Source organism: Polypterus senegalus, chromosome 2, assembly GCF_016835505.1.
Source record: "Polypterus senegalus isolate Bchr_013 chromosome 2, ASM1683550v1, whole genome shotgun sequence".
In the NCBI taxonomy this organism is placed as follows: domain Eukaryota; kingdom Metazoa; phylum Chordata; class Cladistia; order Polypteriformes; family Polypteridae; genus Polypterus; species Polypterus senegalus.
In genome coordinates this window covers 206,109,110-206,123,809 of record NC_053155.1, presented here as the reverse complement: position 1 = coordinate 206,123,809, position 14,700 = coordinate 206,109,110, and the positions used below count along the sequence as shown (strand labels likewise).

Here is a 14,700-nt window from a genome sequence, read left to right as displayed (position 1 = left end):
TAAGGTCAAAAGGGCCAACCTATGTTCATAAATGTCTTTATTATGCTTTTTTAAACCACTTTCCTGGTATACATTCTTTAGGAAAGCTCTCTGGCTTCAACCATATCTTCCTGCTTTATAAAGGAAATTTCTGGGTACCTCACAAGTTGAGAGACTAATAAGTAATTGATAAGTACTCTGTATCAAAACTGTACATGTGGAGAAAAATATTTCTATCTCTTAGTTTTTAGTAAACTGCAAATGAAAAGTGAATCAGCTCATTGGCAAACATTTGAAGTGAGAATATTTTACTGTAGATGCATAAGATTTATTTCTTGATATTTTTCTTCCATTGAAGAGTTCAAAGGAGAGATTTTAACATTTTATAATTATGTGTAATTATGTAATTACAACCAGTAATTCACTATTATCTATAGTATGAAAACAAACAACATTCCAAAACATATTGATTAAAACTGAGTTGGGTCATAATACCGCCAGTAACTGAATATTCCTACTCATACTGTGGAGAATGATGAGATACTTGAAATCCATTTCCACTACTAAAACTAATTAAAATGTATGGATTATGTCAATGGTTTCTCTGATTAGCTGTAACAAATTGGCATGTTTGCCTATATGGATATGTTTTCAACCTTAATCTCAATGAAATAAAAAGTGAATAATTTGCAATATTTCACAGAATTAAACTACAATTACTATTTATTATAAAACATTGCAATAATTGTAGAAAAAACTGCAATATTATTGCATAGTGAATCAGGTATCAGGATATCAGCATATCATGGGGTGCACTTGGTGGTTCCCATCCTGGTGAATACAGTACATAGTATATTTACAGCTTTAATTAATGTGTTAGTTTATTATTTAAACCATTCAGTGCATTAAATACCCATGAACAAGAGGTGAAAATCAAAATTGGGCACAAGATAATAAATAGCCAAGTATGGCTAGGCAGTTCACTAGTAGCCCAGATCCAAATTTTCGTCACCAGGCAACATAATATACTGCTCTTTGGGATGTGGGAAGGAAATCCGAGTACCCAGAGAAAAAAAATCACACAGATGCAATTAGAATGTGTAAACTGTAAGAATGCGTTAAATTCTCACAGGCTGCGCCTTGGCTGGAATTTGGTGCTGGGAGACAACAAGGCTAACAACAGTCCTACATTTACATTATTAATCTCCTTTCAGGACCTGCTCTTCTAATTCAGGATAAACTATCTGGGATATATTCGCAAACACAAACAGCAGTAACTGCATTGTATTGTCTCTACATTTTAGTTGTATTTAATTTTGAAATGTATGACTAAATTGTGAAAAGGTCTCATTTTTACTTGACTGACAAAGCAAGGTTAAAAATCTGAAATTATTTTTGGCTAACTTTTTAATTAACCCCTTCATATTCCTTAATGACAGCTTTTCCTAACCTACTCTCACCTTTTTTTCTTTTCACATGCCCTGGCTTTGTTCCCGCCCTCATATCCTATATAGGTTACCTGCTCTTTACTTTTCAGTAGCATACCTGATGAAGGCTATACAGCTGAAACATTGGGTCTTTAACCCTCTTTCCTTTCCAGCATGGAAATAACCTTTAACCTTTTTTTCCCTTTGCAGTGGTTCGATGATCAGTCCTACACTAATGTCACTGTTTTAGCAATAAACACATTTAACCATTTTGGCAGTTTTTCAGCCAGTTCTCTATGCATATTTTTCTTTTAAATGAACTATTGCTTATACGACTGTTAATTACTGTACTTATAAAAAAAAGGCTTATAAAATTATATTCAACAATATTTAACCCTACTTATAAAATATGCCGTTCCAAACTAATAAAGTACCGTGAACTAGGTACTGTAAAAGATGTCCACAGTCACCAACAAGCCAATTAGATGCCACTCCAAAACTGGTAAGAATTAGGATAATCTGATTTTCTTGAACAGTAAATTAAACTATTAAAAACCTGACATCATCTCTCTGTCAATCAGAAATTCTCCAATTTCAGTGAGACTGCGTTGTGAAAACGTTCATAACCATTATGCATGAATAAATGGATATGCATGTACTATGTGTAAAACTGTATTGAAGCTGAAAGGGTTAGTCTGCTTGATAAACCTTGGTATATTTTGACAGGTGTGATCAAACCTTGCTCTGACTATATGCTTCACTGAAAATGTCTTACTTTATACATCTTTACAGTTCCTAAGAAAGAGGAGAAAAAAATGAAGAAAGAGAACATATAGGACAAGACAAACTCTTATTTATGTATAGTTATATAAATTAATGGTGTCAATTACATTCCGATTACAGATTACCATGCATTTACAGTTAACTATGTTACTTAGTTAACACTACCTAAAAAAAGGTTTAACATGTAAACATATTAAGCATTTTATTAAGAAACAAAACTTAAGAAGGAACAAAAAAATCCTTCTTAGCCCTCTGTTTACACTCTAGACCTCTCAAGCTAGTGCCTTATCCACTAAAGCAAACCTTAGTCAGCAGTTCGAAAGGCTTCCCACGTTTCAATGTTTCACCCCGTGTCAGAGAAGCTGTACATCTGAGTGATGCCTAACATCTGATCAAACACGCTTTAAATCCTAACAGTGGACACTGCCAGGCACACTGGCAACCATCTACATAAATTATTGTAGAATAAAAAAAATAGAAAACAAAGACTGCCATACTATAGACATAAATTGACATTCATATAGCAGTAGACAATATAAAAGTGCATTTTAAAACTGAATCGAAAGATTTTCAGATGTTCCTCCTAAAGATTGGTGTTAATAAACCCAAATCAACAAGAATTTTAAACAGGAATCAACTAACATAATGAATGTGTTTTAGAGATCTGAAGACTTTAATAAAGAAACAAGCTCAGGCGTAATTTAACAATCTCGAGAGCTAAAAATTGGCAGAAATGCACTAAAACTTCCTTGCACTGCATAGCCAAAAAGGCAGACATCAGTTAGCTGTTTTCCTTACATAATGGATTGCAAGCAGTTGTGACTGTGTTTTGGTGAATTAGAAATCTCATAACTACTTAAAATGTTGTTTCCAATTTCTTGTATATACTTCACTTTGTTTCCTAATTTACATAATGTAAACAGGCAGTGATAAACTAATTAAAATATTAATTGGGTGTTAATGAAATAATTCCTTATTGAGGCTTTTCCTTAATAAGTGTCTTCAGAGATAGCATGCAATGTTAAGTAGAGCTTTGCTGCAAAAACATATGAATGTCTGTGTTGTTTCCCAGCATTGTAAATTAAAGAGCTGTATCCAGCTTATTTCACTAAAGGTGAATGACTAGATTACGTAATGGCAGAGTGGACAATTTCTGATTTCCACCTGCTGGTTTGAAAGCCGAAATGGAATATGAGTTTGCACTCATGTCCTATCAAATAAATACCTTACAAAGAAACAAGTGAATGAGCTTCAAAATGACGACACATGAGGCTATTTAGAGCTTTAATATAGCAAAAAACAGTACTTTAGAAAACATATTGTTTTAACATACCTTGGCTTTATATTTTACTTTTGTCATGTTTTATAATATTACATATATGATATGTATGTACAAAAAGGTGAAGGCTTTATCAGACATGCAAATTAGGCTTAAAAAATACTGACTAGCATGATGGGAACACCCTCCCCCAAAAAGGCTTAACACTCAGCCTCAACTGCCAGGTTCTTATGATTCTAAACAACTGAAAGTTATTCATTAATCAATCAACATGCTCAGCAAACAGAATGCTAGCCATTAAGGCACAAAATGTGTAGTCTTGAGTATTGAAAAATGAAAGAATTCAGGAACACTTTTCACTACAAAAAGGGTTCATAATGACTAGCATTCCTTTAATTGAGCATGCTACTACTAAATCAATGAATGACTTAAACAGATGGATTTTGAAAATATGACAAATGTCTCCATCAATTAAAAACCCAACTTTTGAAAGTCAACTGCAAGAATTTATTCAAAAGGAAAAACATATTACAAGACTGCTGAAATCTGCCCCTGAATTTCTCTAAGGATATGGAAATATAGTATATCCATCTTCTGAAGCTGCTTATGATGTTAGGTACTTTATAATTTTGTTTCCATTAAGAGGCTCAGATTTTATTATTTAAAAAATGTTAGCAAGAAAGGCTAATTTCTGGTTATGCCACTAAAGTATCAAACACTGTATTTTCCTTCAATACTGTATTTGTTAAGTGGTTTTGAAACAGACATTGATTAAATATGACTATCACTGAACATCTACTGTAGCATTTAAAGCACTTCACATAATGTGCAGTGATTACTAACCTTATGCTGATGTATATCATTTTTTACATGTAGTGGATAAAGTAATGTACACAATTGAATCAAATAAGCTTCTTATACAGTTTACTGTCTTACTATACTACTATAGTTGGAATATTAGGTATTTAAAATGATTATTATTTAGTTTCTGTGTTTAACACAAATTTGTACACAATGTTTAATATTTCATCCAATGCACATTAAATCATACAGTGTTAAATGTGTCATGATTTTTCTTTTTCTTATGGCATTTTCTTGTACTGTTTATTGTTAATAACGGCATCTTTTCTTGAGTTTTTCTGTCTGGATTCTCTATGTGAACAGATGTGCTTCAACACTTTACTAGGATATTCAGTACTAGGTGCTTTTAGGATTCTCAGATAGGTCTCTTTTTGAAACGTACTATTTAAAGCAGTATCCGGTCCCAAGTTCTATTCTGCCCTGATGATATATCGAATATTTGATAGAATTTTATAAAACATTCCATATTCTTTTTCAATTCAAAGTACTTTATAATAAACCAGTGTAGCAGCTTTGCCACGTGACGGTTATCTTAAAATCACTTTAGACTGTCTTAATTCACAAAGCCTGGTGAATACACACCGTTTATTTAGTGTGCCCTTTACTGTCTAAAGGTAATGAAATATTACATATTTCTGGCAACTGTCTTTTTTGTTCCAGCGTGTTGTAATCCATCCGTGATGCCGCTGTTTTTCACATCACTTTGCACGTGCACACTTACTTATTGTGACAGTGATGAGTGCTTCCACTTTACTCTGCTATCCACATCTACCATTTGCACCACGTTCTAATTTAAAGTACTGCATTTATTTGACAAAATTAAGACAACAGAATCGGTGCACCAATAAATCTTCGAGGAAAAACTTTTTTTGACAGACACCCATGCCGAGTGCACACCTCGATCTCTCCGTGTTTTCTCTTCCTCGGAATAAAAAGAGTCTGCAGGACTGATGTAAAATGCATAGCGAAGCGAAGATGGGTAGGCAACCCGGCAGGCGCACGGTCTCGCTTCGATGCGGGTACGCGCAGCGCCCAAGTCGCCAGACTTGGGGCTACCGATCTTCTTCGCGATGGACGGACACCTGCTGCAGCTCGCTCTGGGTATCTCTGCAAACATCTGTAGCTGCCACTCGGGATTTATTACGCTGTCGATGATGCTAACGCGAATGCACTAAATTCCATGACTAAGCTTGCAGAGAAAATAATCTGAATAAAAAACAAATGTTGCTAGACGAACTCACCTTCTGAGTTGTTCCCTCATTGCTGCTGAAAGGACGACTAATCCCTATAACACCTAGATGGTTCCAAAGATGGGAAAAGGACAACGGAAAGGAGACGAAGTGTACGGGAGCTGAAGCGCACAGCCGCCACCACTGGAGTGGTGAACCGCACTGAGGTGGAACTACTGCGAGGGCGCGCGTACGCGCGTTCACGCCCTTTTCTCTTTCCTCTCTCTCCCTCTTTTTTCCCGGAGCGCAGCGGTGGCGAGCACTGGCAGATGTGGTAATACAGGAGACCCTTTCAAACCCCACCCACAATCACAGGCGCGCGCTCTCTCTTGAACTGCACGAATTCGCGCGTAGCCGGCGTCGAGGAGTATGATGTTCACGTACTGAATCAGTGTTTAATGGAAGACAAAAAAATCTGACTTGAGTGACACATTTTTATATACGTTGGAAGTCAGATACAGCGAGCTATAGCAACTGCACGAAATGTAAAACAAGAAAACTCAAGACTCGACATTCTTTCGACTGACCCTTGATATCGCCACCTATATAACAAAGCTGATCGCCGACTATCATCCTGTGCATATTCGTTTGCCTTTAGGAGTCTTAATCTGTAAAACAAAAAAAGAACTAAAATTCGTCAATGAATGTTTGCATACAGCTGGATTTGAAAGGGTCGTAAGGGACTGACTTGTGGCGATAATGACACGTGCCTTACCATATCGGACCGTAAAACACGCTGCGCTTAAACATTCAAACGAACACATAAATGCAGTAATATAACATTTAACACTCGCCGTGCTTTACTCAAACTTCCTGGAGGTGTTGGGCGTGCACGGGAGCCAGGCGCATGCGTCAGTAAAGTCTCCATTCTCCGCCCCCAATGTAAACTGCTTTAATTCACTTGGAAGTTCATCAGAGAAGAAGCGCACCTCATGTCTACGGGCTTACAGGGCAAGGTGAGAACCATTGCCAGCTGCTTTATAACCACCCCCACTCGCTCACCTCCCCCTCCTTCTCTTCTTGAAGGGCTTTTTACAAAGTCTACGTGATTAACTGTCACAGAGCTTGCGGAAACCGCATTCGATATGCACGCCACTGTTTAAAGCCAATTTACAACAGGCACATCTGTACCCCGCGGCGCAAACATTATAGATTCTAAATTGCTGCAGAAGGCTTCTACATGATGACCGGCTCGTTCACTGACTGGTGGTCGTCTGTGAGTTGAAATCTGCTCCTTGAAATGCTTAATGGTTTTCACCATGAGATTCGCTATGCTAAATGCGGGCTAATAATGGACTGATGAACGATCGTGCGTTTGCAATACTTTTTTTTTCATTATTTTTATTTGTTCCTCCGCTTTTTAAAATTTAGACAGGCGGCGTCCGGGATTTAAGATTAACTGGGAATTGTGATAGGCATACAGTATGGGCTGAGGTCTTTTATTTATTCCCAAATATGAACTCTCTAGAGATAATGATCTAAAGCATAAGCCTACTGGGTTTTGTTTCTTTTTCCTCTCATGTAATGAATATTAATGTAAGACCTAATTTAATTTATAATTAAAAAGAACATGAGATAGCCTATTCAGTTAAAAAAAAGTTTATATAATCTGAGGAGAACATTTTTGTTTTTGTTAAAACCCTGATCATCAATATTGATGTGTACACCATTGTAAATAACTACACTACAGATGGAAAAAAAAATATGTTGTCTGGACTTTTTATCTAATTCTCACTGGTATAGTACAGGGGTCAGTTCATTCATTTTACAATCCCATTTGATGAATTTGAGGTAGTCAAAACCTCTACCAGATGCTCTGGGTGCAAGAGAGGTGCCAACCAATTGCTGGGCACATTCACACGGGGTCAATTCATTGCTGTCTGTTAATCTAAGCTTGATGTTTTAGGGATATGGGAGGAAATTCAAACAAGAAAAATACAAGAAGACATGGGAGGATACACAGACTATTGTGAGTTGAATCCATGGTTCTGGCACTCAGAAAACACTACTAACAACTGGTCTACCCTGATTAATCAAAAATGACCAATTAATTAATAAAGCTTGTTGTTTAATTAGATAATTTGTTCCAACTCTTCATCAGCAGTCTCACAGGTTAACAATATTGTGGGGTTTACTTCTCAGTTAACTTCACAAAGAACATTAAACAAGTCTTTTTTTAAGTGTAAAGGGGTTTAATTAGTCTAGAGTGACTGTTACAGTATATTTTTATATTAGATCACTCATATCTAAGCCATGGCTGGATTAATTGTTTTCTTAAATAGCACCCAATTAACAGTGAAATACAAAACAAAAAAGGAGCCAACATTAAGACAGTAGACTTGATACCATCTGCATCTACTGTACATTTATTCACTATGAAGGAGTTGCTGGAATTAAACAAGGAAAAAAAATCAGAATAAGAAAAGTTAAGGGGTTCTAAGTCACACTGGCCTAAAGCATTTTGTTGATTTTCTCATAATCCTGCTGCTTCTGTAGTCCTGCTAGAGCAAAGTAAGAGACTCATAGTCTGGTGCTGCAGTGGAAGCAGCAGGATCATCGAAATTTCAATTCAGCTTGAAATTAGTATATATATATATATGTATATACTGTATATATATATATATATATACAGTATCTATATATATATATATAATTGCTGTTTGTACACCATAAAACATATTTAGTATATTAAAAGTTATCATTTTAAATACTTTGTATACACAGAATTGATCTATAGTAAATAATGTCAGCAGGTTTACTTTTTGTTAAGGCTTCATTAATCAGAATATAACATAATGCACAAATACACTTAAAAAATTACAGCTATGCTATTAGATTTAAAAAAGGCGCTGCAGTGCATGTGATGTGGCTGCTTAAAAAAATGCTGACTTCAGTTACCTACATGTATATTCAGAGCCAGGGTAATGTAACTGTAAAATCTGTATATGCTCCCCATGTTTGAATGGGTACTCCTCTTGGAATTACTGCTTCCTCAGAGTCCACAGCCTTGTTTTATATGTGGTTTAGCTGTGCTAAATTAGCTTGGTATGACTGTACGTATTTGAATTGTGACCTGGGCATGTTTGGCTCCTACCCTGTGCCCATAGTTGCCAGGGTTGACTCCTAATTTCCATGACTCTGTACTGCAATTAGAGGATTTTGAAAATAGGTGAAGGATATTATAGAAAAAGACTAGCAAATGTAAATATACTAATACTAACTATTGAGAGGAGATTTACTATGGCTACATCTAATATTATACATAATTTTAGATCTTGGAAAATTAGGTATATACTGTATGAACATTTCCTCAGTAATAATAACTAAACAGGAATACCATTATACAAATTAAAGGAGAGCATAAGCAAAGGGCCTGAATTCTGAACTTGTAAATCACCAAACTTGTTTGTAAATCTGTTACATATTAATTTCCTCCACATTTTTAATTGCCCATAACTTTAAACATGAAGGTAAGGTACAGTCAGTAACACTAAGAAGAATGCAATTTTAAATCTTGGTGCTATCGTTTGTCACCGTTAATTCCCAGTTTTCCCTGGCCTTTTTCTCCTAATGGTGCCAAATAAAGTGTTTTGTCTTAGATGAACATTTTATCAACTGGCAATAAGTAGTGTTTGTTTTTCTAGTGTCTGTCTGTTATTTTTCTTGTTATTGCACTGACAGTCCAGTTTGAAAGAGTGGCCTCACCTTCAGGCTAAGAAGGCAAAGAAACAAGCCTGGGGCAAGTATTATTATCTCATAATTAGTTGTACATTCAGAATTAATGGCATATTTTATAAATCCGGCTTTGGAATGGTGCATGATTATATTTATGCTTAAGTTTATGTGTTGGGTTCTGCAGGGAGTTTAATAGGATTTCAGCAAGCCGAACAAACTTTTACTGAAAGTAGTGCAGTAGCTTTAGAATTGCATAAAGGACATTTTTACAGGATATCTGCTTTCTCGCAAGCTGATAAAGGATCAGGTGTGTTGACAGATATTTTCAGATGCTTGAACGTAGGGCTTTTTAATGAGAAGCAGTATGTTAAATATGACTAAAATAGATAGGGTGACTATTGTCAGATCAGATGACTACTTTATGTGATCATGTCTTAAACTATTTCATACCGTTAGATACTTGCAGCAGCTTTTTAAAAAATGTGTTAATAAGGTCTTACATGAAATGTATTGAGAAAACAAGTTCAGTAATCTATGTTAAATTTTTAGTGAAAGAAAAGTTGAACATTTTTTTAAACAGAGGAGGTGTCAAACTGTGGAATTGTTATGTAAGTTACAGTGTAATTTAAGAACAGCTTAATCTTGGACTTCTCCATGTGTGGACACACAAAAGTAAGTATGTTTAAAGAATAGGCTCTCCAAGTCAAGCACCTTGATGTATCAGAGACACTACTTAAAACATCCAGATTTTATTGCTATTATGCTAATGATGCTTTGCCTGTGTGTTTTTTTCCTTTCTTCTGCTCAGCACAAATGGGATACACTGCAGCCCCTGCAACCTCAAGCTTGAATAAATGTGTGTCATAAAGGGTGGATGGATCAATGACATAAATAAATGTTTATCAGCGTCCACATATTTGCATCACTGGGGCAGGTAGTGTGCTTGTCCATGGCTGGGATGTAATTATGTAATAATGTATAACTGGGTGTTATCAGTGTACATACATTACAGTACAGAGCTGATATACCCCATGGAGACAAAAAAGCTGGTCCAGTACAGAGCTTTAGGAAGCACTGCAGATGAAAGACCTTCAAAATGGAAAGAAATGCCATTGTAGTTCTGTGATGAGAATGGAAATTACATTTTAAGGATGTACAATCTATTATCACTTAAAGAATAGTTTAGACCAAAACTACAGATATGTAACTGGAGATACAGTTTGGCTTTTATTTAAAAAATAAATAAATGATTGTTAGACAGTAGCCAAGTAATAATGTAAAGTTAAGGTTTAACAGGTTTTTATTAATACATATGTTGTGTTGATTTGTTGTTGGTGTATAAAATACCTCACAGACATCTTATTTGGAATTCCCGTTCATTCACTTAGTTTTTTTGCAAACATTTTTCATGAGTATTAGTATCATGAAATCTTTTTGATTGCCTGCGATATCCAGCTGCAGGGTTGTTTCCATTATGAGACATGAATAAAACAAGCCTGTAAAATTTGATGAGCACGAAGAAGCAAGTATTGAAAATGAATGGATAGAAGAATTACAGTGTAGATTAAATGACATTTAGAAAATAAAATTCAATATTTCAGTGGTGCACAAGAGTAATTCACTTTTCATAGAACAGAGTGCCATTCATTCATTGTCATACAAAGAAGAACTGCAATTTTAGAATCATTAAACCTATTTAATTGAGTGTATGCCAATCATAAGAATAAGAACAGATGAGGTGGATTAAAGAAATAAATGAAAGTAATAGTGTCATTTGAAGAACAACTAGGACAGGAGTGTTCCGAATTGATCCACCTTTGATAACTCCTCTCTTCCCATATTAGAGATCTATAAAGTCAAAGTAGTGCAAAATGAGCATTTTATTAGTTACCTATTCACATTTATATTTAGTGTTTTTCCTGTAATTTGCAAAGTAAATGCTCTTGAATGGTGGCCATTTGTATTCATTATGGAAGATACCCTTTAAGACACTGTTACATTGCAGTACCTTTCAGAGCTTGTGCAATTTTAGCATTAAATTATCCCTCCAATTGAAATAAGGGCACTGGAAAATTACAGATTGAAAGACCCAAACCTGCTCTTATATTTAGAAATAAATCACCATTACTTTTAAGCAGATTCTCTGGCACATGTAGATTGCGGTTTTAAGAGCTGCCTGGTACAGTAATCCCCCAACACACACACCCTCTTTTTTAATCTTTAGATCTCATGCTGGAGTGATTACATCAAAAATGAATAAATGTATTTTTTACATTATGTTGATATGTTTGTCTACTAAGCACATCCTCAACATTGACTGCTTAGACCTTCTAAAAAGCTTTTTGTCGGCATGCATTTTGACGCAATCTACAAAATAAGCAGCAAAAAGGAAAAAGAAGCTTTGGTTGTTAAGAAAGAAAGGCAAAATAGTGAAGTAATATGAACCAGAAATCCAGCATAGCAAGTTTCAGACACCATAATGTTAGCACATTTGCTCTTTTTATTAGGTGGTTTGTTAAAGTAACCTTATTTACCAATACATAACATTTTTATTTTTTATTTTTTATTAGAAGAGGCTGCTTCCAAGTTACTAAACCTATTTAATTTACTTTTCCATTTACTTTCTCACTATCAATTCTAACAACAATCACTCTTTATTTAGTATATCACCTTTGTCAGTAGCACCATCACGAGATGCTTTGCAAGGCATACACAATTTTTTGGTAGACAGATTAGTCAGGAAGTGATTTTCAGGAGCTGCAGTAGGTTAGGTAAAATGGGTTTTGCATGAGGTCTTTGCTAAGGGTTGAGATGTGTGCATGACTGGCAAATTAAACTGCTGTGTCTGTAAATGTGTTCTGTCCTTGAAATATGGCCAAATAAGGACTAAATATCTAGTAAACTGTCTCTGAGAAAACACATTTGCATGAAAAAAATTCAAAAGGTTTTGTTTTTTCGTGATACGAAAAAAGGGGTATTAAAGCCTGGTGTTATGTGATATCATCTACTGTTGAATTCTGCTCTGTACTTGTAATATTTCTATTGCACTACTATATTGTATTGAGGATTACTTGTGTTCTGTGTATTGTATTGTATTGATCCCCTTCTTTTTGACACCCACTGCACACCCAACCTACCTGGAAAGGGGTCTCTCTTTGAACTGCCTTTCCCAATGTTTCTTCTCTTCTCAGAGAGTCAAGGCTCGGGGGCTGTCAAAAGGCAGGGCTTGTTAAAGCACATTACGCCACTTCTTATGTAATTTTTGGGCTATACAAAAAATACATTGTATTGTATTTTGGAAAGGTGTGATGCTAACTGAAAAATAATTTTTTGTCCCCTTTGTGCACTTAATTTTCCTCCCACACACAAACCCGCTCAAAATGAGATATACAAAAAACTTGACAATGAGAGAATAGCATCCAACTTCACTTTTACTACAGGTGTAACTGCATGAAGTAGATATTAAGGCAGAGGAAGTCACCATCTGACTAAAAATGGGCCAGCAGTGAAAACGTATGGTAAGGTCTTGACTGATCGGTTGTGTCTGAATGACTTGGGTCAGAGGAAAGACCTAAAGAAGGGGTGGCAGTGCTTACTGGCAGATTTTAAATCATTGTAATAGACAGCTAGCAGAAGGGCACAGTGGCTGCTCTATTTATCATCTTGTTCAAAATATTAACATTCTGAAAACTACTTATTCTAATTTAAGGCTGCAGTGGGCTGGGGCCTATCATAGCAGCACTGTGCACAAGACAGGAATCAGTCCTGGACAAGGGACCAGTCCAACATGGTACCTTCTCTCACACACACACATACTTACACAAGGACAGTTTAGAATTGCATGTCTTTGAGGATCTGGCAGAAAATCCAGTGTTCCTTCCAGAAAATGCATCGAGAACATTGCCAGCTCGACGAAGACAATGACCAGGCACAGCACTTGAATCCTGGATACTAAATCTGTGAGACAGCGGCAATATCCACTGTGCCAGTTTGCTGCCTTTATTCAAATACTGTTTGTAAAAATTAGTACAATTAAAGATGTAGTATTTATCATGTCCATTTTCCATTCAGTAATTCGTTTTTATGGGTCATTTATTCTAGCTAAAATAAATGACATAAAATGAATTTTGTACCTGACATTAAGGTGTATCTGCTCCCACTTTCTGTCTCTGAATGTTCACACTTTAAATGGAGTTTGTATAACAGCTTACATTTAGGCATAAATTTATTCTCATATAGCATCTGACATTAGGTAAAATGCCTTTTCTAGTATAGGCTAAAAACATTTATGTGTGGAAGCAAATACAAGCCAAACCTTTCATTTGTAAATAATACAAAAATAGATTGTATATGTCTGTAGAGTCATTTAAAGCATAACTCACAGAGACATACTGATCATTTTTATTGCTGAATGCAAGCCCTCTTAAATAATATGGTAACCAAACAAGAGGAACAAGTCTGGAAATACTGGGAATGAAAGCAAACTGATGCTTATTTACAACCAAAGCTGAGTAGAGCTCGAAACACTCACTAATGACACAAGTAGCTTCTTGTTCTCTGCCACACCATTTTTAAGCTAGCATGCCAAACATCTGAGCCTATTCTAAACTAATCACACATACTATTCAATACACAAAGAGGGAGGGAGAACAACGTTAGTCCAGTGAAGGTAAATACATACGAAAGATAGACACAGGGTCTATCCTGCATCAAGCAAACACCCTGCACTACAGCAAAAATGCAGCAGCCTAGTTAAAGGAAACTGCATCTCTGTCACAATATACTGATTCAAAAGGGGATCGCTGCAAGATTTTGTAAATGTTTAATTTATTTTAACCCAAAACTCAGTTAAAATATATTTATTAAATTAGCCCATAAGAATTTTTCCTAAACAATACTGATCCAAGTTAGGTCCATTGCAGTGCAAATTATTAAATATATAAAAAAAATGGGCAACAAATAGTGGAAAAGTGCATGATATTCATTGAGGAAGCCTACCACAAGGAAATTTTAAAATTCCAACAAAATACTGTTCCTTTTTAAATAAATTATTAAATAAATAGTGAAAACATTATTATTGTTCTTTCAGTTCCCCTCAGCCATTAGAATCATGTGTGGAACATTACCGCCACATGTTTGATTGTTAAAGACAACTCTGAAAGGAGTTGACTCTAACCTGAGTAAATGTTCTTAGCCAAGAAAAATGGAAGCGTAGCCTACTATTGGATTGACACAACACAGCTACAGACAATGTCCCTTATTAATGATACAAAAAAGGATCTCCAATCCACAAGAAGAAGAACTGGTACATGTGCTGAATTAGGGAGAGAAACATTTGCTATAGCTCAAAAGGCCCAAACTACTATTTATTCTATTTAATTTGAAACAAACGATTTTAACAAAAGATGCTGATGTGATAATGCATGACTTCTCGTCATAAGGTACATTAGATTTGCCAACCCCAGTT

General features: G+C 35.5%; 1 protein-coding gene across 15 annotated transcripts in view; it reads right to left on the bottom strand.

Annotated features, from left to right (window-relative positions):
* The window catches only part of dmd (dystrophin), a 2,654,580-nt gene that overhangs the window by 194,246 nt on the left and 2,445,634 nt on the right, over positions 1 to 14,700 (bottom strand). The window contains exon 1 of one of the 15 annotated variants that reach the window (XM_039745208.1): positions 5,571 to 5,742. The exons of the other annotated variants lie outside the window; for them this stretch is intronic. Coding sequence (XP_039601142.1) covers positions 5,571 to 5,590 — 20 coding nt within the window. The 5' untranslated portion in view covers positions 5,591 to 5,742. Of the gene's footprint in view, positions 1 to 5,570; positions 5,743 to 14,700 lie in introns of those variants that run through there. 15 annotated transcript variants of the gene reach the window in all.